This window comes from Thamnophis elegans, chromosome 11 (genome assembly GCF_009769535.1).
Source record: "Thamnophis elegans isolate rThaEle1 chromosome 11, rThaEle1.pri, whole genome shotgun sequence".
In the NCBI taxonomy this organism is placed as follows: Eukaryota; Metazoa; Chordata; class Lepidosauria; order Squamata; family Colubridae; genus Thamnophis; species Thamnophis elegans.
Window position 1 is genome coordinate 18,246,903 of NC_045551.1, and position 21,475 is coordinate 18,268,377.

The window sequence follows — 21,475 nt, forward strand, 5'->3', positions numbered from 1 at the left end:
GAAACAAACATTATAGCAAACCTGCTGATATCAAACATAATTATTTTATAATTATATATAAACAGCCACTTTTCTGTATAACTATTTTAACAATTTTCTTCAACTGTATATATTATAATGAATATAATTTATGCTTCTAGTTTTTTGCTTTTACAGATAACTCACAATCATTCATTTCTTGTAAAACACACAGAGTAATTGTCAGTTCTATATTTTATTTGTGTTTATCTATAAATAACATAAACAACAAAAGGCACATCAAGTACCAGTGTCTTATCCCCTGTTCAGAGTTCAACCATTCTCTAAAATTTAGTTCATTTTCATTAACTTTACTTCTTTACTTTACTTTACTTTACTTATATACAATCACATTTATCACATTTAGTAACTTATTTTTCACATCATATCCACATAAAACATTCCCTAATTAATTATATTCACTTTGTCACACATTTCATTTTAACCAACATACAGTGAACTATTTTAATTACATCCAAACATTTCTCAGTGTCCTCCTGAAGAGAAAAAATCTGGCCAGTCTAAAGATTTATTGCAGTTCTTAAATTTTATTTATTGCTTCTCTCATATTCTTTCAGTCAAAAATCAACTAAAGCCTTTCCAGATGTGCACAATTAATAAATCCTTTTAAAGTTTGCATTCAGTCTTGCTAATTTTCTTTTTGAAGAGAATATTAATAGCTTTTTTCCAATTATTAGACACAGATGCTGAATTCTCATACACACTAAAAAATATCATAAAGCCACTCTTTAAGTAAATTATACTCATATTTTACCTAGAGCCTTTCAATTTTTAATATTCTTGCTGCTTTTGCTACTTTTTCTCCCTACAGTAAATGGGTTATAATTTAGGTTTGCTCTAGTTTTTTTGCTATTTATGTATAACTTGTACCATACACTTTTCTATATAACACTTATCCTGAACTTTGACACAAGTAATTGTCAGTTCTGTATTGAAAGCCATTTTATATTTATCCATAAATAGCTTAAACTAGCCATATCTTTACATTATTGCAAAATGTTTGGTCAGTACATGAATGGTTATTTGTCATTTTGTAAAACATTTGTTTAGGCCTTGTTCTTCAAATCACTTTTATGCTTTAAATTGTGTTCTTATTAATTAACCAGTTTTTTGCTTGCATGCTTCTTTGTTTTATTTAAGTTCTGCTTTAATTTCTAAGATTCCACCCTGTTTTCCCCTGCTTTATATCTTTAATATACAGGGGAGTTTTCCTTGTGGCACTCTCCCTGTTTCATACTGGTCAGTGCCTTGTTATGTGTCTTTTGCATTTATTCATTATGCATTTATACATTATAAATGTTTGATGGAAAGTTTTACTCCATTATATACTGTATCTTGTAAAGGTATTTTTATTACTTCAGTCCACTCAAAAAGATATTTGTCTCAAAAATTAGTTTTAAAAAAGTATTTGTACACATATTTATTTCTTTTAGTGCCTTCTGAAACCTTAGAGCAGGGATGTCAAACTTAATTTACAATACAATACAATACAATACAATACAATAGCAGAGTTGGAAGGGACCTTGGAGGTCTTTTAGTTCAACCCCCTGCCTAGGCAGGAAACCCTATACCATTTCAGACAAATAGCTATCCAATATCTTCTTAAAGACTTCCAGTGTTCTTCTGGAGGCAAGCTGTTCCACTGATTAATTGTTCTAACTGTCAGGAAATTTCTCCTCAGTTCTAAGTTGCTTCTCTCCTTGATTAGTTTCCACCCATTGCTTCTTGTTCTACCCTCAGGTGCTTTGGAGAATAGTTTGACTCCCTCTTCTTTGTGGCAACCCCTGAGATATTGGAACACTGCTATCATGTCTCCCCTAGTCCATCTTTTCATTAAACTAGACATACCCAATTCCTGCAACCGTTCTTCATATGTTTTAGTCTCCAGTCCCCTAATCATCTTTGTTGCTCTTCTCTGCACTCTTTCTAGAGTCTCCACATCTTTTCTACATTGTGGCCACCAAAACTGAATGCAGTATTCCAAGTGTGGCCTTACCAAGGCATTCTAAAGTGGTATTAACACTTCACATGGGCTGGTCCTTTACTGTTTCCAGGGTGGCCCCATGGGCCAGATCTAAGTACCCCGCAGGCCAGATCCAGCCCCTGGGCCATGAGTTTTCTACATTGTGGCCACCAAAATTGAATGCAGTATTCCAAGTGTGGCCTTACCAAGGCATTCTAAAGTGGTATTAACACTTCACATGATCTTGATTCTATCCCTCTGTTTAATGTAGCCTAGAACTGTGTTGGCTTTTTTGGCAGCTGCTGCACATGCTTTCATTGAGGCTGCATACGGGTTATGCTTGACCTTGGGGTGTGTGGCCAGGGGGCATGGCCGACTCAACATCACTTGTGTTGGGGACACCTAGGGTGGCCTGAGCACTCTGCCAGCAAAAATGGGCTCCCGAGCTCCATTTTCAGCTGCAACAGACTCCTACAATTCTCTGCCAGTAAAAACAGAGCTCATGAGGACCACACGCAGCCCTCTCAAGCTCCATTTTTACTGGCACAGGCACCATGGGCTGGTCCTTTGCTGTTTCCAGGGTGGCCCCATGGGCCAGATCTAAGTACCCCGCAGGCCAGATCCGGCCCCTGGGCCATGAGTTTAACATCCCTGCCTTAGAGGAAAAGGGCCTTATCTATCATGCTATTCCTGCCAACCGCTTTTGATATACCAGATCAGGAAATCTATTTTACAGGAAGGCTAAACTTTTTTTATTATGCTTAGATATAAAAACATTATCTTGCAAATCTTACTGAATTGTACTTCTTCCTTTTTATACTTCAATGAATTAGGGAAGCATCTGCCTGAGTTATTTCTGAAAATAATCTTGTGCTGGACTTAAAGAAATACTTTGCCAAGCTAAGGTTCCTACTTATTTCATGTCAAAGTCATCTTGCATCATGGTAAAAGTTCCAACATTGAGAACTATGTGTGTGACTTTGCAACACAAATATAAAATAGACAAAAATGTCATTGCAATTTCAGGATATATATTTCCATACTTCCCTCAGTTGCCTTAAATAAAAGCTAAGGTCTCTTATTTAATAACTATCTTGCAAACCAACATATTGATTGTATTTTACTTATTAGGAAGTGCATGAAGCATACAGTTATAGTAAGCTTTAAATATCATATTTGATTATGATGACATATCCTTTCTCTGACCTTTCTCTGTAAGCAGGGGATATTTAATTTAAATTTAATGTTTCTGATCATCTTTTTTCAACATTTATTATAGTCAAAGACCAGCATAAGAAGGATGGGGTACAAAAAAATTAAAAGGATAAAAAATACAAAGTACAAAAATAAAATTATATAAAAGACTAGAAAGTATAAAAACAAAAATCTAAAAAGGAATCTTAAGTACTTACTGAATCACTGGTATCAATAGAATTAAAAACATTGAAAATTATATATGTTTAAATATCACTGAAAATATATCTATGCTGGCCAACCTGAAACTACCAGAAAGTTTGAAATATCAAAAATGAGAATATTTTTCACCCTAAGTGGCTAACATTTATTATATGTATGATACTTCACAAAGAACTGTGGTTCAAAAGAAATACAATGAAAAGAAGGACCAGGGTGACATGATAGCAGTGTTCCAATATCTAAGAAGAAGAGTGGGGTCAACCTATTCTCCAAAGCATCTGAAGGCAGGACAAGAAGTAATGGATGGAAACTAATCAAGGAGAGAACCAACCTTGAACAAAGGAGAAATTTCTTGACAGATAGAACAATTAATTAGTGGAATGATTTGCCTCCAGAAGTTGTGTATGCTCCAACACTGGAGATATTTAAGAAAAGATTGGACAACTATTTGTCTGAAATGATACATAAATGGTAAATGCTTGAGCAGGGGGTTGGACCAGAAGGCCTCCAAGGTCCCTTCCAACTCTATTATTCTGTTATTCTGTTATTTAAATGTTATTCCAAAGATAGCTAGAAGAAAATAACAGATGCAGAAGAGGCAACAGCAACCAAGATGGCACACTGTTTTGTCACTGAATTCTGGGAAAGAACAGTGCTGAATGGAGAAATAAATCCAGGGTACTTCTGAAAACTGGCTACCACAAGTGCAGTTAAAATCTATACTTAAAAGGGCACTAACCTCAGCAATTTTTATTTCTAATTTAAGCACTGACTTCATATCCAACTCTGCATGTGACGCATTGGCACCCAAAAGGACTGAGGTATCAACCATGAACTGGAGCAAGGCATCTCTGTACTACAGTGGGTTAAGAATTCAGATATTAATACAGGAAACAACAACAATAACAACAACAACAACAACCAATAGCTCAACCAGATAACACTTCTTACCTTATTTTACCTTGAATAGTCTAACATAGCACATTATTTTCACATTTTTATTTTTAATTTCAGTAACAGTATTGCATTTTGATATTATTTAATAGTAAATCTTGCTAGCAGAATTAGCATTAATATCATCACAAATATTAATTAGTATGACATTTGCATTAATCAGCATACATTGAGAAAGTGGATCCCTAGCTTTCTTCAAAAGTTTGGTTTTGAAAGCATATTGAGGAACCAGGATGTGAACTACATCTGTACTTCCTTTATTTTTCTATGTTTTCAGGGAATATTTATGTACATATTCACAAAACAAGAAGAGAACTCAGACTTGTGCAATGTATGAATGATTGTACTCAGCAAGACATCCTTGGTTGCAACTCAATAATTAACAAAGAAGATTGTGCTGCAAATAATGGTCAATATTGAAAAGGAACACGGTCGCGGAGCAGGGCAGGGTTCTACTGATACTAAGTAACTGACATATTGGGCATGTTTATTGTTTAGAGTAGGGGGAACATGTCGGAATGTGTTCAAATAGTCAATTGCTATATACCATTTTTTAAATCTTCCCCCATATTTACCTACTATGTTGGGAATGATATGTAATTATTGTATAACTAGTAAGTGATAAGGTATATATTCTCACACAATTAAGATTTTCTTTCAGATCACTTTTCATTCAATTTATGTAATTTTTTAGCAGAAATATCATCTTTATACTCTGTATAGTGTACAAAATATAAAGGAATGAACACTTAGTTTCCAAGCCTGGTGTTTTGCAGATGTGCTTGGATTTCACCCCTAGAATCCAGCTAGCTTTTGGGAGTTGTAATTCCAGATAGGCTGGGAAAATATCCTGAATATACTTAGGTGATTGAGTAAATAACACTCACAGATTTAGCTTCTGTGGTATTGTCCAGGTAGTCTTCCCGTGCTGATAGAGTCAGAGATGCTTGATCTAACTATATAAATAAAATAAGAATTACTATACATTAGATTTACAAAAACACAATTTGGAGGGTAGTTCTATAACCAGACTTCAATGATAAAATCAAAGATCTTAGAGAAACTACTTGCAAATAGATTTGTAGCAGTATTCCAATACCAACATCCATTGCAGTATTATAAGTTAAAGGGGATGGACAGAATTCAAAAGACACGAAAATGTACACAAAAGCATTTTATTTATTACCCTGGATATTCTGCATTTTTGACAAAATCAATATGTAGATCCTGAGGAGTTTTAATTTACAAAAATGTGAATATTTCATAGCAAGGCAATATAAGAACTACACATTTCTTCAAAAATGAGAATATAGCAATCTACTTTCTGTAAAGAAGATTACTGAAAATTAAATTAGAAATGACTGTAGAATGCCATCAGGAATACTGTTACATTTTTCCAACTTTTAGTCATTTACATATATACATACTAATAACCAGATGTCAGGATGTTGTTGAACACAGATGTAAAAGTTTTATAAATACTGTTAACAAAATTAGCTGAAGGCTTAATTAAATACAGATTTAAAATATGCTGTACCTTCTTGCATATGTGGTTAGGGAAGGAATTCTCTGGCGCATAAATAGCTCATGTTCATGTGGTATTACAAAATTGCATTCCTTCTTTCTTGTTTAATTTTGAATGCTAAGAAGCTATCCAAAAGCTTACATCCTATCTCTGCATGGCTCCCATAATTGAACCTTTATATACATTTATATATAAAGTTAATAACTAACTAAATAATACATCTATGATGTGTTTATTATCTCTACGTTTGTTCCTATCTTTTATACACCATTACAATCTGCATGGGCTTCTAGACATGTTTATTTAAGACAACAATATAATAATAAGAAATACATTACAGGACTAGCAGTGGCATATTGTCATCATACCAAATGTTTTCTAGAATTGCGGTTTCTATGAGTTTGAAGATGACCATTAAGATGGGCACTGATTAGACCTCCAGGGAAGACTGTCACATAATGCAAGGACCACAATGAAAAAAACGGTGGCTGTAATAAACATGGGCCACATCCCAACAACTTTGTCATTGGGGCCATTAACAGAGATTGTCAAAGATCATACATCAGGTCATTCAATTCCATGTGAAAGAACTGAAGCAGTTCAGCCAAACCGGTAATGGAATTCAGGCCTGGGTTACAGAACCAGCAGTTACCCGGGCCTGCCATGCCCCCGAACGAGTTCCCTCACTGCTGCTTGGCCACCACCATTTTGGATTTTAGTAACTGCACATGTGCAGTTCACTGTAAATTGTTCTGCACATGCACGCATAACAATTTACATTGAACTGCCCATGCACATGTTGTGCGCGGGTTGCAAATCAGCAGTAACACCGGCAGCAACCCATCCCTGGCTTGAAGGTACCTAACAGCCAAGCCATATAGGGCTTTTCAAGATAAAACTAGCAGTTTGAATTGCGCTTCAACCAATGCAGAATGGTTGTTTCTTGACTGTTGTGGTTCACCAGCAAGCAGACTACTGTATTTTACATTATCCAGTTTCTAGTATAGATGGTCTTTAAAGCCAGTCCTGTTTAGAACACATTGCTGCAGTCCAATTGCCAGGATCTGCTACTCCAGATTAAGGACAAAATACTAAATAATAAAATGAAATTAATTGAAAATACCACCTGTATGGTTTCCTTAATAATACCTTTATGATGTGCTCATTAGAAGCCTTATCATCTGAAGCCACATATAATCGGATGAAAACAGAATTGCTATATTGTCCGCGAAGAGTAGCAAGGGTCTGGAGCATGCTGAACTTCCTTTCTGACCACAGACCTCCGGGCCCAATGTTTGATTCCAGCACAGGCCAGCGAAATGGAGAATGCTTCAGCATGTTTAGAAGTGGTTTTGCATCAGCTTTTTCTATCTTATCTGCGAAAATGAAAAAAAAAAAATCAGTCAACATAAGGTGTCTTGAAAAAAAATCCACTTCTAAAATACCTATGCTGTATATTGTTGGCAACAAAAGCTTGCTTTCCTATCATCATGTATATTTCTCTACATCAAGTGAAATGTCACCTAGAACATAGATTTAGGCTAAACATCAGCCACTTTGAATAGCTTGTCTTGGCATAGAGAGCAGAAAAATGTATGTGCTTGCCAGTGGTGGGATTCAAAATATTTTACTCCTGAATATCACCTCTGGTGCTTGCCATTTGTCTGTTCAGGCCTTGACTGCTGTTCAGTCACGGGCAACCTTCAGAGCAAATGCAAATCATCCAGGTTTTTGACTCATTATCAGAGGTAGGTTCCTCCCAGTACGGTACTATACGCCAGAAGAGGTAGTAAAATCTGATGTACCGGACCAGATTGTTAGCAATGGTGGCCTGGCCATACCCCCGTACCGGTGAAAGAAAGAATATCCCGCTATCCCAGAACTGTGTCACGGAGTAAGGGAAGTAGGTCTTGGGAGAGACCTTCCTTCCCCCTTCAGAGAGCCCTTGTGGAGAGAGAGGAGGCGGCCTGGTTTGAACGCGGGTGTGCGTTTTAGTGGCCGGTGCCTCCTTCGCTCATTGGAGCAGACGGAGAAAGAAAGGAAGTGCGTGATAGTCAAGGGTGAAGGTGCTCCCCTTTGCCTTTGGTAGTGGTGGGGGGCTGCTTTATCATGCGTCACCTTCCCTCGCTCAGCTGCTATCGCCAGGGTGCTGCTAGAACAAGCGGCACTGGGGCTGGAAAAAGAAAGGAGGTGCATGATAAAGCATCCCCCACCACCAAGGGCAAAGGTGAGCACCTTTGCCCTCCACTAATGCGCACCTCCTTTTCCAAGTTTGGCACGATGCCTCTCCCCACTCCCCACCATATGGGGCTACACCCTGCAAGAGATTTCCTAGCCCAGGATCCCCGGAGAAGCTCATCTACCTAGAGTTGCCAATCCTTCTGCCATCCCAAGAGGAGGCTTCTGCTGCCACCTCTACAGGCACTGCAGAAGCGCACAACTTTCCATCGGCTTTTCACTCAATAGCATGGCTCTGGAGCCCTTAGGATGCCACCATGGCCAGATTCTCTCTCTGACTGCAAAGCACCACAACCAACCAGGCAGCAGCCTGAGTAAGACAAGGGCACGTGGGGCGAAGAGTGCTTTCTCTGTCTCTTCTCTGCTGACCTTGCAAAAAACAGGGTCTCCCCCCCCCCCAGATGCTCCTGGCTGTAAAGGCCCGTATAGTGGGGAGTGGGGAGAGGCATCCTGGCAATCTTGGGAAAGGCCCCTCTTTCCTTCCCTCCTGCGGCATCAATCCGTAGTGGGAGGGCACGGACCATGGGGAAAGGGAGGCTTCTTTGTCAGCCTCCCAGCTGGCTAAACAGACATTTTCACCAAAAGGAAAGGATGTGTGTGAGAGAGAGCGCGAGGAGGGGGGAAGACAGAAAAAAAGAGTAAGAGATATATATGAAACATATGTGTTTCATACACAAATATCAATAGTAGCCTATGACATTATATAATTTAAGTGATATAATATTGCACAGACTGAACTGCAACCAGAAAAAAATGCCCCATTGCACATATCTGAAATGTAAAATTCCCTGTACAGGTATATTAGGACTTTCTAGATTGTTTTGAATTAATTTTGGTACATCTTTCTTCTCCTAACAGAGACTAACAGTAGTGCACCATATAGTTTCTAACAGTATGGAAATAGGTACTCACCCTCATTCATACATGAAGAATAAAGTATCTTGGCCTTCTGTACAGCTTCATTGTCTCGTCTTTTGCTAAGTGGTTTTTCAAGGAGAGCTGTAAAGAATAGATATTTTTCCAAGACATTTATTATTATCAGAAAACAATTCAAAATGCCTCAATGTAGATAAGATGCCTGAATTTGTGGGAATATTTGTTTAGTATTTAATATTTTAGTATTTAATATTTATTTAGATTGGCTGCCATGGACATTTTTTGTCTGAGGGACTTAGAAAATATTAAACTACACATGATGAGAAGTGTTGCGTTAAATGTTATACTCTGTTTTGAAATGTCATCATTGACTGGAATGTCATTGACATTAGAATGAATATTAAACACCGAAGAGACAAGCTGAATAGCTCTCTCCTATTCTTGGTCAAAAATGGGAACTCTAATACATTCTTGCATTGTAGAATACTCCTATTCAAAATTCTGGTAGAGCCAGCAACAATTATATAACATCAGATACATTTTCACCTTTTATTTTATTGGTAAGAAAGTGATGATGTTGGGAACTTTTGGGGAAAGCTTCATTCTTCTACTATTATTCTACTCAAATTATAATTAAATATCTGTCTCTTATATTTCATCATATATTGCATTTATTATATGAAAGTTTAGGTTGGAATCAAGAATTCTAATTGCATAATATTTCCTTAAAGAAAGAAATGTCAGGTGTTATTTAATATACACATCTGAAAATAGAATGAGTGTGTACACATTTATGACAAAACAAAGGGTGGAGAAAATTGGCCGTTATTGTTGTTTTGAAACATAAATAGGGAAAGAAGTATTTTTTCCCTTTCCTAAATGATTGAAATAGCAAAGAAATTATATCAAATTAACTCTAGTAATGCAGGGTTTGACCTAGCAAAGTTAAAATTGTGCCTGAGAAACAATGAGGTTTTTCTCCTCCATTCACAAGGACATTACATATTTTGAAAGAAATGTAAAAGTCAGTTATCTTGTTCCCTTTCTTTAGCTGCCACCTTACTTTTCCTGAAACCATTCTAAATATTCTGGGGAGTGGGTGGGTTAGTTTGATCTTACAGAGAGTTGGAAACAGGAAATGGAAACAGTAGGTGCCAAAGTTGGAATTTAAGTGAGCTTCAAAACAGTGAAATGTCATAATTTGTCTCATGAGTCACCCATGCAGTCCAGTGCAGGTTCAAGGGGTTCATGCTCTTTCACTTAAGCTGTTGAAATTTTGTAAAATTTTGTACATTCACAGAATTTACCTAATCCTGCCAGAAAGGCAAAGAGACATCTGTAGATGACTTAGAAAGAGAGTGTGAGAGAGACAGTGAGTTTGATCCAGCAGTTAAGGCATCAGCCTGAAACCAGGAGACTATGAATTCTAGTCCTGCCTTAGAACTGAAAGCTGGCTGGGTGACTTTGGGCCAATCACTCTTCAAATTTCTGTAACAATGGATGGATCAACGCTTGGTTGATCTGTTAAAATAAAAAATGGACCTTGCACTTGGAAAATGCTAAGGAGAGAGAGGGGAAGGGAGAGAGAGAGGGAGAAACACAAACACATATTCATACACAATAAAATATAGTAGATTCCTGTTCTTTTATACTTTATACTTTCTCTCACTCCTGTTTACTTCAAAGGTTTGTTGTAAGACTATTTGTCAAGCATGCCTCCCTCAGTAACCAAGAAAGAAACCTCTCACTCCAATGTTTGTGGAATTAAAAGTACTTTTACTGGTTATGAATAGATAGCACCGAAGTAACGCAAGGTCTGAGGCAGAAAAGCGTGAAATCATACATATCAAACTTTTGCCCAGCCCCTCCCTCCAAAAACTCCCACCCCATTGCCCAATCTGCATCTTCCTTAGGTGTCATGTGGGTTGCATCTCCAAATAGCATCATCAGGTTGGTACGCAGGACAGTTGGCCTTGACCAGGTCCAAACATCAGCCATCAGCATGCGCAGATGATGGTGAGAACAAAACTCCCTGTTTGACAAATCCTCCTATACTAATTATTCCCATCCCAAATACCATGCCCCCCCATGTTTCCATGGCAGCCAAAAGCAAGTAAGCGAAGCTTCTAGAAAAAACCATGGTTCCTTGACTATAAAATATATTTATCAATAATAATCAAGTCAACTTCCATTTTCCTTCATAATATAGCTGCTTCTCAAAAACAACCATATTCAGTATAAGAACACTGAAAAAGACTTTTTTCCCTGAGTTACTATTTCTCTACTTTAAATTGCATTGTTCTTTGAATTTGGATCTCAGATGAATTGGATGGAACCAGGGAAGGGAAGGGCCCTGTCCTATGCTGCAGATTGTCTTACAAACATACAGTTAGAATATACATCATCGTTTAGGATATAAGCCTAAATAGGATACACTGTTATCCTAAGAGTAAATAGTAATTATATCCTGTTAAAATGAAGTCTATCCTCTACTAAAAGCTAAATACTCCTACAGGATTATTTTCTCTCAGAAAAAGAACTGTTTTGAAACTAACTGTGTATTTGTGGTAAAATGTTGCCTCTAATCTTACTTGCTATTTCTAGCCCCTGCCACTTTCCCAGCCAACAAACAATCATAATTTCACTCTAGATTGCATACCCTTCGACTTCCTTCACAAATTAAACTTCTTCCACTTAATTTATGAAGGGGGAAAAAATCCTACCTATGAAAAATCAGGCCTAAAACACTTTGGCTATATTCTTGTCCTATCAAGAGTAGAAGTGGGTGAGGTGGGGTGATGGTATTATTTTCTGAGATTAAGCCAATTTTCCACCTCTCAAATCGTGTCCCCTGAATCAATATTACCTCTCTTTCGTCCTTCCAGTAATTTTGAGTGTGTACTTCAAGGATATTTGCATTGCTTCAGCACTGCTTTCTTGATGCCATTTTATTTGGAAGAGGAAGTTGTTTTTGTCATTAATTGTCATACCATATGATTACAATACTGGAAAATTATTGACAAACCTCCATTACATCTGTGAATCAATATATTTTAAGAAAATGTGGTTGCATATATTCATAGGTTGTATAAACATAGGCATAGAATCAAGATCATGTGAAGTATTACTACCACTTTATAAAAACCTAGTAAGACCACACCTGGAATGCTACAATCAGTTTTGTTCACCATACTACAAAAAAGACGTTGAGACTTTGGAAAAAGTTCAGAGAAGATGATCAAAGGCCTGGAGACTAAACCATATGAAGAACAGCTGTGGAATTTGGGTTTGGCTAAAGAAAAGAAGAATTAGGGGTGACATGATAGCAGTATTCCAATACTTGAGGGGCAGCCACAAAGAGGAAGGGGTCAAATTATTCTACAAAGCACCAGAAGGCAGGACAAGAAACAATGGTTTGAAACTACCGTAATCAAAGAGAGAAGCAACCTGGAATTAAGGAGAAACTTCCTAACAGTGGGGATAATTAACCAGTGGAACAGCTTGCCTCCAGAAATCGTGGGAACTCCATCACTGGATGTTTTTAAGAAGAGTCTATACTCCTGGTGGCGAACCTATGGCACACGTGCCAGAGGTGGCACACAGAGCCTGCTCTGTGGGCGTGTGTGCTCTTGCAGGCTCTTTTTTCTCTCCACTGTGGCTCCCTGTTGGGTGATCCCACCACTGGCTGGTCCCGCCCCTTGCCCTCCCCTCCCAGTCACCCCAAAGGAGTCTTTGAGGGCTGAACACTGAGAGGCACGGATTTCCTCCACCTTCTGCGTTCCCACCCCGCCCTGAAGCAAACCAAATGGGCCAGAGTCTCCCCACTAAGCAACCCTACCAAGCCCACTTGCAAACTCCAAACATTTGACTTGCATGTCCCTCCCAGACAGCACCAGCACCACGACAAGGAAGGGGCAAGCCCTGCCTGCTAGGGTCTCGCTGGCCAGAGTTGGGGCTCCACGCCACTGCCTCTCAACTGGAGCACCACATTTATTTGCTTGCTAATCACTTCCAAGGAGGGAACTGCATTCAGGCTACCCAGGCCCCCACTGCAAGGGGAGAGAGGGAGAGGGAAGGGGGAATGTCTCCCCCCAGCAGGATTCAGGTTGGAGTTACCTTATTTTGCATGGATCTCTAACGCTTGGCTTTGCCTGCCAACCTCCACTCCTCTCCCCCTCCACAGCCCAAGTGGCTGGATTCACACAACACATGAAGCTGGGCAGGAGAGCATGGATAGATGGATGGATGGATGGATGGATGGATGGATGGATGGATGGATGGATAGATAGATAGATCAAATAGAGAGAGAGAGGGAGAGAGAGAAAGGGAGAGAGAGAGAGGGAGAGACAGAAAGAGGGAAGGAGGGAGGGAAAGAGAGAGAGAAACAGAAAGAAAGAGGGAAAGAGAGAGAAATAGAGAAAGAGAGGGAGAAACAGAGAGACAGAGAGAAACAGAGAGACAGAGAGAAACAGAGAGGCAGAGAGAGATAGGGAGGGGGGGAGGGAAAGAGAGAGAGGGAGGGAAAGAGAAAGACAGTAAGATAGAGAGGGGGGAATGAGAGAGAGAGAGACAGAGAGAGATGGAGGGAAGGAAAGAGAGGGGGAAGAGATGGAGGCAATGAGAGAAATGATATTACAAAAGTTTTTCTGTTTTATTGTTGCTAAAAATATTTCAAAAGCAGAAAAAAAGTGCATTTATCCTGTTTTTCTTAGAACAACTCTGCCTTGTTTGTCATTATTTTACGTAGTAAAACCTCATTATTCAGGTTAAATTGCCCTGATGGCACTTTGCGATAATTAAGTGGGTTTGGGGGTTGTAGTTTGGGGACCTTGTTTCTAAAAAGTTCGCTATCCCTGGTCTAGACAGTCACTTATCTGAAATTGTATAGGTTCTCCTGCCTGAGCAGAGGGCTGGTCTAGAAGACCTCCAAGGTCCCTTCCAGCTCATTCATTCTATTCATAGGAGTAAAATGGTCATTGATAACAGGCAAAGAAGGTAGAAATTAATGCAGAAAGCTGGGAAACAATTGTTTAGTAAGATTTGAATGTGTGATACACATCTTTTACCTTAAAAGCTAAATATAAAAAAACATGGAATTTCAGTTTATAATTTATTCATAAGGTAGGAAATTCATGTCAAAACTCCAGGGTTAATTGACAGACTTTATGTAAAATGCCCATTTTCTTCACCTTTCGTAGGTGAAATTTTAACCACAATATCTTGATGGGGCAAAAGTTCTCTAGATTTTACTTGAAAAACCCTCAAAACATATTTAGTATTCTAGATCTAGGAATCACTGGACAGTTTGAACAATCACCATGTTGTTTCCTTGGATTTTTTTTCACCCCAGGATTATAAGAATAGCTGTTACTGATTCTACAATTTATGGAACAATTAATCAAATGGATTATTATTACAACATTTTTTGAAAGTAACAACTTCCCCTCCCCACTATGAGAGCAGTTGAAATATAACATCTCTGTTGTGATTGTTTAGGAAAGGGGAGAGCAGCTGAAAAATCAGTTAGCTAAAATCAGTTACTTTCCCCCAATTTTTCTTTCCTTAAATAAAATCTGTGGTGCTTGGGTAACTAATTACCAGAACAAAGAGCTAATCTCATCATATTCTTTTCTATTAGCACTTCTCTAATCTAAAAATATACAAATCATACAGGCAAGTACAAGTTATCCTTCTTTCTATTCCTACAAGGTTTTTAGAAATATTTTCAACTATGTTAATTAAACACTGCTTTCTATAGGCTACGGAATGTCATGTCTCCTACTTAACAAGTTCAAGCAAATAGATTTATCATGCTGCAAAAGTGTGTTTATTTATAGCTACTTACTGGTAGCTACTTACTAGTCACAAGTTCACCATAAGTAACTGTGTCTCTCTCATTGCCTATGTGGTTGATAGATGCAAAAAAGGGAGAGTCTATTGGTGCTGATAAACTGCACCAATAATATTAAGATTGCAGTGACAGGCATATCAGTATATGCAAAATGTGCACACACCAATCAAAGTTCAACAGAACAGTCCAAAGCCAATACAATCAATGCATTTTCAAATGTACTCTACCGAAAAGTTCATAAAAAAAATAACAGAAATAGAATATGAAAATATATGTTTAATAGGTTATTTCAATGCAATAACAGATATTTTAAAAGATTACAAAAACAATAAAAGAAACAAGAAAAAAAGAACATTACCAACTACATTCTTTGAAATGGTGCAGGAACTGAGTTTACAAGATGCATGGAGAGAGAAAAATATAGAGAACAAACAATATACCTTCTACTCCAATCCACATAAATCATGCTCAAGGATGGACATGGTCTGGATGACACAGGGATTTAGAAGAGGTACAGAAGAGATTGAAACAATGATTAATACCTGGGCAGATCACAGTCCAATAAAAGTGATATGGAAAGGACAGAAAAAAAAGAGATGGACAATGAACCAAAATATATTGAAAGATAAAGAATACATAACAATGGTAGAAAAAGAAATGAAACTCTTCTATAAAGTAAATAAAAAAGAAGAAACATCACTACAAAATTTGTGGAATACAACAAAGGCATACATTAGAGGATGTCAATGGCATATTTGGCAAGAAAAAACAAAACAAGAAACAAAAACAAGAACTATTAGAGGAAGAAAAAAATTGGAAGTGGATCTGCAAAAAGATCCACCAAAAACCAAAGCAAGGGAAAAGAGTGAGTTGATAAAGCATAAACTGAATTTTGATGACCCAAGAAGAAATGGTTCAGAAAATTAAAACAGTAAAGAAAACTTTTTTTTTGAAAATGCTAATAAGCCGGGGAGATGGTTATCCCACAAACTAAAAAAAGAAAAGGAGAAAAGAATAATACACCAACTACAAGATGAAAAAGGAACCATACAACACTGGAGGGAAGAAAAATAATAATACAAAGTTTCTTTGAAAAATTATATAGTCAAGAAAACAGCAGAAGATAACATTGAACAATACTTAAATAAGATGAATTTTAAAAAAATTGGGGAGACGAAAAGAGAAATATTAAATGGAAAAATTACAATGATGGAATTATCAGAGGCAGTGAAGAGACAAAAAAATACATGACATTCGGCACAAATGGAATACCTGTTGAATTCTATATGAACATATAGGAACAGTAATGCTGGATTTGTACAACAAAGCACTTTCAGAGGCTAAACTACGAAAAACATGAATGGAAGCATACATAACACTTATACCCAAAGAAGTTTCAGATCATCAACAAATAAAAAATTACAGACCCATTTCATTGTTGAATACAGATTACAAAATATTCACATCTATAATTGCGGAACGATTAAAAAAATACTAAATGAAATTATTCACACAGTCCAAAATGGATTTCTACTAAAAGAACAACTGAAAAATAATCTATATAAATAAAAATGTAAATGTTCGTTTGTTCAAAATCTTAAATCTCCGAAAGTTCTTCACCAATTGCTTTGAAATTTTGACACAACGTTGTATTCAAATATGCGTGTGTTTTTATATACCTATATTATATAGATGTCACACCTGTGACAGGTTAAAACATGCTTTTTTGAAAACCAGAGCTGCTTTTTTGAAAACCAGCGCCATTTATTGGATGTAAAAGCAATACACGCTATACTAAATATTTCAAGATTTGTTTCCGATTGCATTGTTATATTGAATTTTCATAGATTTTGATTTATTTTCATTTTGATTTAATTATTTCATGTGACATTGCGTTGGAATTGAGCTGTGTCGTTTACCATAGTGTTCATTTCATGAGTATAGTATATTTGGAACAGTTCGGCCTCTCTCCAGCTTCGTCCTGATGGTCCCTTTATATGTGTGGCTGGGCTGCGGCCGCACTCTTTCCCCTTCCTGCCCCTCCTCTGACTCACTTTGGCAATTTCCACCAAGGGGAGCCAAAGCCCTTTGGCCTCCCCCTCCCCTCTCTCCCCTCCCCTCCCGCCGGGCCTTTGCTGCCTGCACATCCTTCAGCCACCTCCTCCACCCTTAAGGCAGCCTCCTCCCGCCCAGCCCAGCAAAGCTCCAGAGGAGGCAGAGGTGGAGCGTCTCCTCAGCCTGGCCGGCCATGCGTGCTCTCCACCCCCCCTCACAGCGAGCCAGCTACAAGACAGCTCCTATGGGGCGGGGACGGCTGTGTCAGCCTGAGGCTCAGCAGGCCACTGGGTGCTTTGTGAGGCGGTGGCTGCAGTGGTGGCAGCATCTCTGGATGGAGCCATGGCCGGCGGGGGCTGCCTTGCATCCACATCACTGGGGTGGCTCCTTCCTCCTCCTCCTCCTGCTCCTCAGGGGACACCATCTGCCTCCTCTTGCCACCGCTGCTAAGGGAAGCCGGGTCAGGGGACGGCCTCCTCCTCCTCTCCTCCTTAGCCCGGCCGGGCTGGCGCCTGAGGGAGGCATCATTGTGGTAGGTGGCGGCATTGGGCCTTCCTCCTGCTGGCCCCAATGGAGCAGCAGCCGCAGCAGCAGCAGCAGCAGCAGCAGCAGGAGCCTGACTCAGTGGCAGAGGCATGGGAGAGAAAGAAGATGGCGCAGCCCATGATGCTGCCTTGGCAGACTGGCAGCAGCAGCAGCAGCAGCTTGGAGGACTTCCTGCCTGGCCTGCTGGCCCAGGTGCTGCCACCTCCCCCGGCCTTCATCACCACCTCCGTCTTGGTCTCCTGTCCTCCCAGGGTGCCTCCGCTGCAGAGCCTGGCGCTGCTCTCACAGGGAGAAGGAGGCGTCAGGGGTCCGGTGGGCACCCAGTTGAAGAAGACGAGCAGCTTCCAGATCACCATCATGACCCCAGTGTAGATCTCGGTCAGCCTCAGCTCCAACAACAGCATAGCCGAAGAAATGGAGAGCTACGAAGACCTGGACGAGTCACACACTGAGGACTTCTCCTCCTCCGAGATCCTGGACGTCTCACTCTCCCGGGCCACCGATTTGGGGGAGCCCGAGCACAGTTCCTCCGAGGAGACACTCAACAGCTTCCATGAGGCCAAAAGCCCCAGCGCCGTCTCCCCCAACCAGCCTCGCCCAGCCCAGCAGCCCCGAGGTCTGACCAATGGCAGCACCCACCTGCCACCTCACTATGCCCACGGGGGACACCCCAGCCTCCCCCCATGCTGGGGTCCCCCTGTCCATGTCTGGAGGGGCCCCATCCAGCCCATCGTTCTGGAGGCTGCCTGTCACAGGGAGCTTGGAGGGCGCCAGGCTGGGGCCTGCAGGAGCGTCCTCCACCATGACTCACTTCCATGCGGGGGCAGCCTCTGCCAGGGGAGCCATGACCGGTGCAGTAAGTGGCAGGGCCCGCCAGGTGGGCAAGCCCCTCACGCACCTTGCTGCTGCTGGCAAAAGCATGACCCTGCCTGGAGGGAACCACCCTGGGAATGTTTCTTTCTTCGCATGCTTTTGGTAAATGTGCCTGGTCCTAAGTCTTTCCAGCAATTGAAAATTGTTTCTCACATGGACAATTATATGTTGCATGTTCTAGAGTCAGCAAACCAGACAATCTCTATATCTGCACAGACAATGGAACAACAAAAAATATTGTATACCCACAAGCGTTGTGAAATTAAACATATTAGAAACTTGCGCTTTCTCTTTTCTTTCTTTTCCATTTAACCAGACTGGGCCACAGCAACATGTGGCCAGGTACAGCTAGTATGAAAATAATTATGAACACACTAGAATATTATAAAGCACATCCTGAGAAACAAGTTGCACTGATTTTTTTTGGACACTCAAAAGGCCTTTGACAATTTGAATTGGCAAATTCATTATTACACAATTAAAAAACTTGCAATTAGGAGAGAAATTTGTGAAGATGGTAGAAACAATTTATTCGATTCAAACAGCGAAAGTACTAATAAATGGAAACGTTACAGAGAAGTTTAATATTTTGAAAGGAGTAAGACAAGGATGTCTCCTATCACCTTTATTATTTATTTTAAATGTTAGATATACTACTACTGGAAATTAAAAGGGAACAAGAAATAAAGGGACTAAAATTTTAAAAAGAAGAATATAAAGTTCAAGCATTTATGGACGACTTAATATTCATTTTAGAAGAACCACTAGAAATGGGGTTAATACAAAAAATTAATACAAAAAATAGAGGAATTTGACAAAGTAGCAGGACTTAAAATTAATAAGAACAAAACAAGGATCATACCAAAAAATCTTACCAAAAAACAAGAGAGAGAACTGGAAGAAATAATGGACATGCAAATAACAAAAAAGGTGAAATATTTAGGAATTTGGCTAACAGGAAAATGTTCAACACTCAAAGAAAACAACTATAATAAGATAATGCAACAAATTTAAAAAGATTTGGAAAATTGGAAAAACCTGTAACTTTTGCTTACATGAAGAATAGCTGCAATTAAAATGAACGTCCTGCCGAAACTTTTGTTTTTATTTCAAGTAGCACCAATAAATTTAGGGGGGAAATTATTTACGGACTTAAATTAACAACACAATTCATTTGATTAGGGAAAAAAACATGTATTAAATGAAATACAGTAGAGAGAAAGAAGACATCCCGACTGGGAGCTCTACTATTAGGCAGCTGCCTTACTTGGATAAAGGACTGGATAACTTTAAAGAATAAAATAATGTTAACAATAGAAGGACGCTGGCATGCTTTCATTTGGGATGGGAAAAATAAAATACAGAGTTACTTCCAAAGGCATCAAATTAGAAACATTCTATTGCAAACATGGCAAAAAATTAAAAGAAATCATTATAATAAAATTCCAATTTGGTTATCAACTATGGAAGCACTAATCTATCCAAACATACTAGATATAAATAAAATAATAAGATATGAAGATTTATTGGACAATCAGGAGAAATTAAAAACAAGACAAGAATTAAAAAAATCAGGAAATGAACATAGACTGGTGGCCAGGCGTGGGTTTCTTTTTACTATCTATTTTGTAGGTATGGCCTATTTTGTAGGTGTGGCTTGGTGGTCATATGACTGGGTGGCGTGGCCAACTTGATGTCACTCACCAGGAGATGTCATGGATTGGGTAAAATGTAGTGAAGCTCACTTAACAACACTCTTGCTTATCAACCAAAATTTTGGGCTCAATTGTAGTCATAAGTCAAGGACTATCTCTGCCTTCCTCTGCATGGCAGCCTTGTCCTAGTAAACTCCTTCTCCTTACTGGCAATTTTCCTCTCTGTTAGAGGCACCAAAATAATCCAGACAATGTAAGGTTTCCTGCTGCAGCAGCGGGTTGGACTAGATGACCTATGAATAGCCTTCTAACCCTAAATTGCTAGGCTGTTTTTCTTTCTTTCTTTCCTTCCTTCCTTCCTTCCTTCCTTCTTTCCTCCCTCCCTCCCTCCATTCTTTCTTTCTTTCTTTCTTTCTTCCTCCCTTCCCTCTGTGGGAAGCAACCCCCCCCCCAATAGCTGTTGAATGTCACTTTGCAAACCTAAGTAACTTTTCAATTTAAAGCAGGATTCCAAAATTTGCAGCTTTAAGACTTGTGGACTTCAACTCCCAGAATTCCACAGCTAGGCATGCTCAGTTCCGATTTAAAGTGACATTTGTTTTTCTCCTTTGCTGAATCTCCTGGGTGAAAAGTGAGTTTGCTTCCTTCTTTGTTTCTCCCTCCCCTCCCTCCCCCTCTCTTTTACTTTTAAAGCTTTTTTCCCCTTGAACCGACAGGGGGAAAAAACTTTTTTAAAAAAAAGCTTCTGATAAAGCTTCTGACACAGTGATGGGTTTCAAAAATTTTTAGAACCTATTCTGTAGGTGTGGCCTGTTTTGTGGGAGTGGCTCAGCGGTCATGTCACCGGGTGGGCATGGCTTGGTGGGCATGTGACCGGGTGAGCGTGGCCAACTTGGAAAATGTGGTGAAAGTCACTTAACAATGCACTTGCTTAGCAACCAAAATTTTGGACTAAATTGTGGTCATAAGTTCTCTTTCATGTCTTTCTTTCTTTTTTCTTTCCTTTTTCTCTTTCTCTATCTTTGTCTCTCTCTCTCTTTTCTCTCCCTCCATTCCTTCCTTCCTTCCTTCCTTTCTCTCTTCCTTTCTCTCTCCCGCTCCCCTCTCTCTCACACACACACATCCCTTCGAATTATATTCATAGTAGATATATTCTATGAACTAAAACTGGTGCCCAATAAATCCTATGATTATGGCATTCTGTGTCCTACAATCCAATTCACAGAGCTCCCAATTCAGCCTCTTAACCGAATATGGTTAGTCGTCCTGATATCTTCTGGCTGCAGTTCCCGCCTTTTTAGCAGAGCAGCAGAGAGGGCTAATTTCAAACAGCTTTTTTTCCTTTTGCCAAAGTCCGATTTGTCTGCTGCTCGGCAGGTGACCTGGTGAGTGTCTGCAGGTGTTGGGCGCACTACAGAAGGCACACACCTCATACACACACACACACACACAGATCATGCTTGCTGCAAGGCGCATGTGTAAGT

At 39.4% G+C, this 21,475-nt stretch overlaps 1 protein-coding gene across 1 annotated transcript in view; it reads right to left on the minus strand.

The window, feature by feature from the left end:
- PHEX (phosphate regulating endopeptidase homolog X-linked) overlaps positions 1 to 21,475 on the minus strand; it is a 202,176-nt gene that overhangs the window by 138,514 nt on the left and 42,187 nt on the right. Inside the window, exons 4-7 of the mRNA XM_032226114.1 lie at positions 9,048 to 9,134; positions 7,047 to 7,273; positions 5,260 to 5,328; positions 4,158 to 4,274 (exon numbers count right to left, since the gene is read on the minus strand). Coding sequence (XP_032082005.1) covers positions 4,158 to 4,274; positions 5,260 to 5,328; positions 7,047 to 7,273; positions 9,048 to 9,134 — 500 coding nt within the window. The remainder of the gene's footprint in view (positions 1 to 4,157; positions 4,275 to 5,259; positions 5,329 to 7,046; positions 7,274 to 9,047; positions 9,135 to 21,475) is intronic.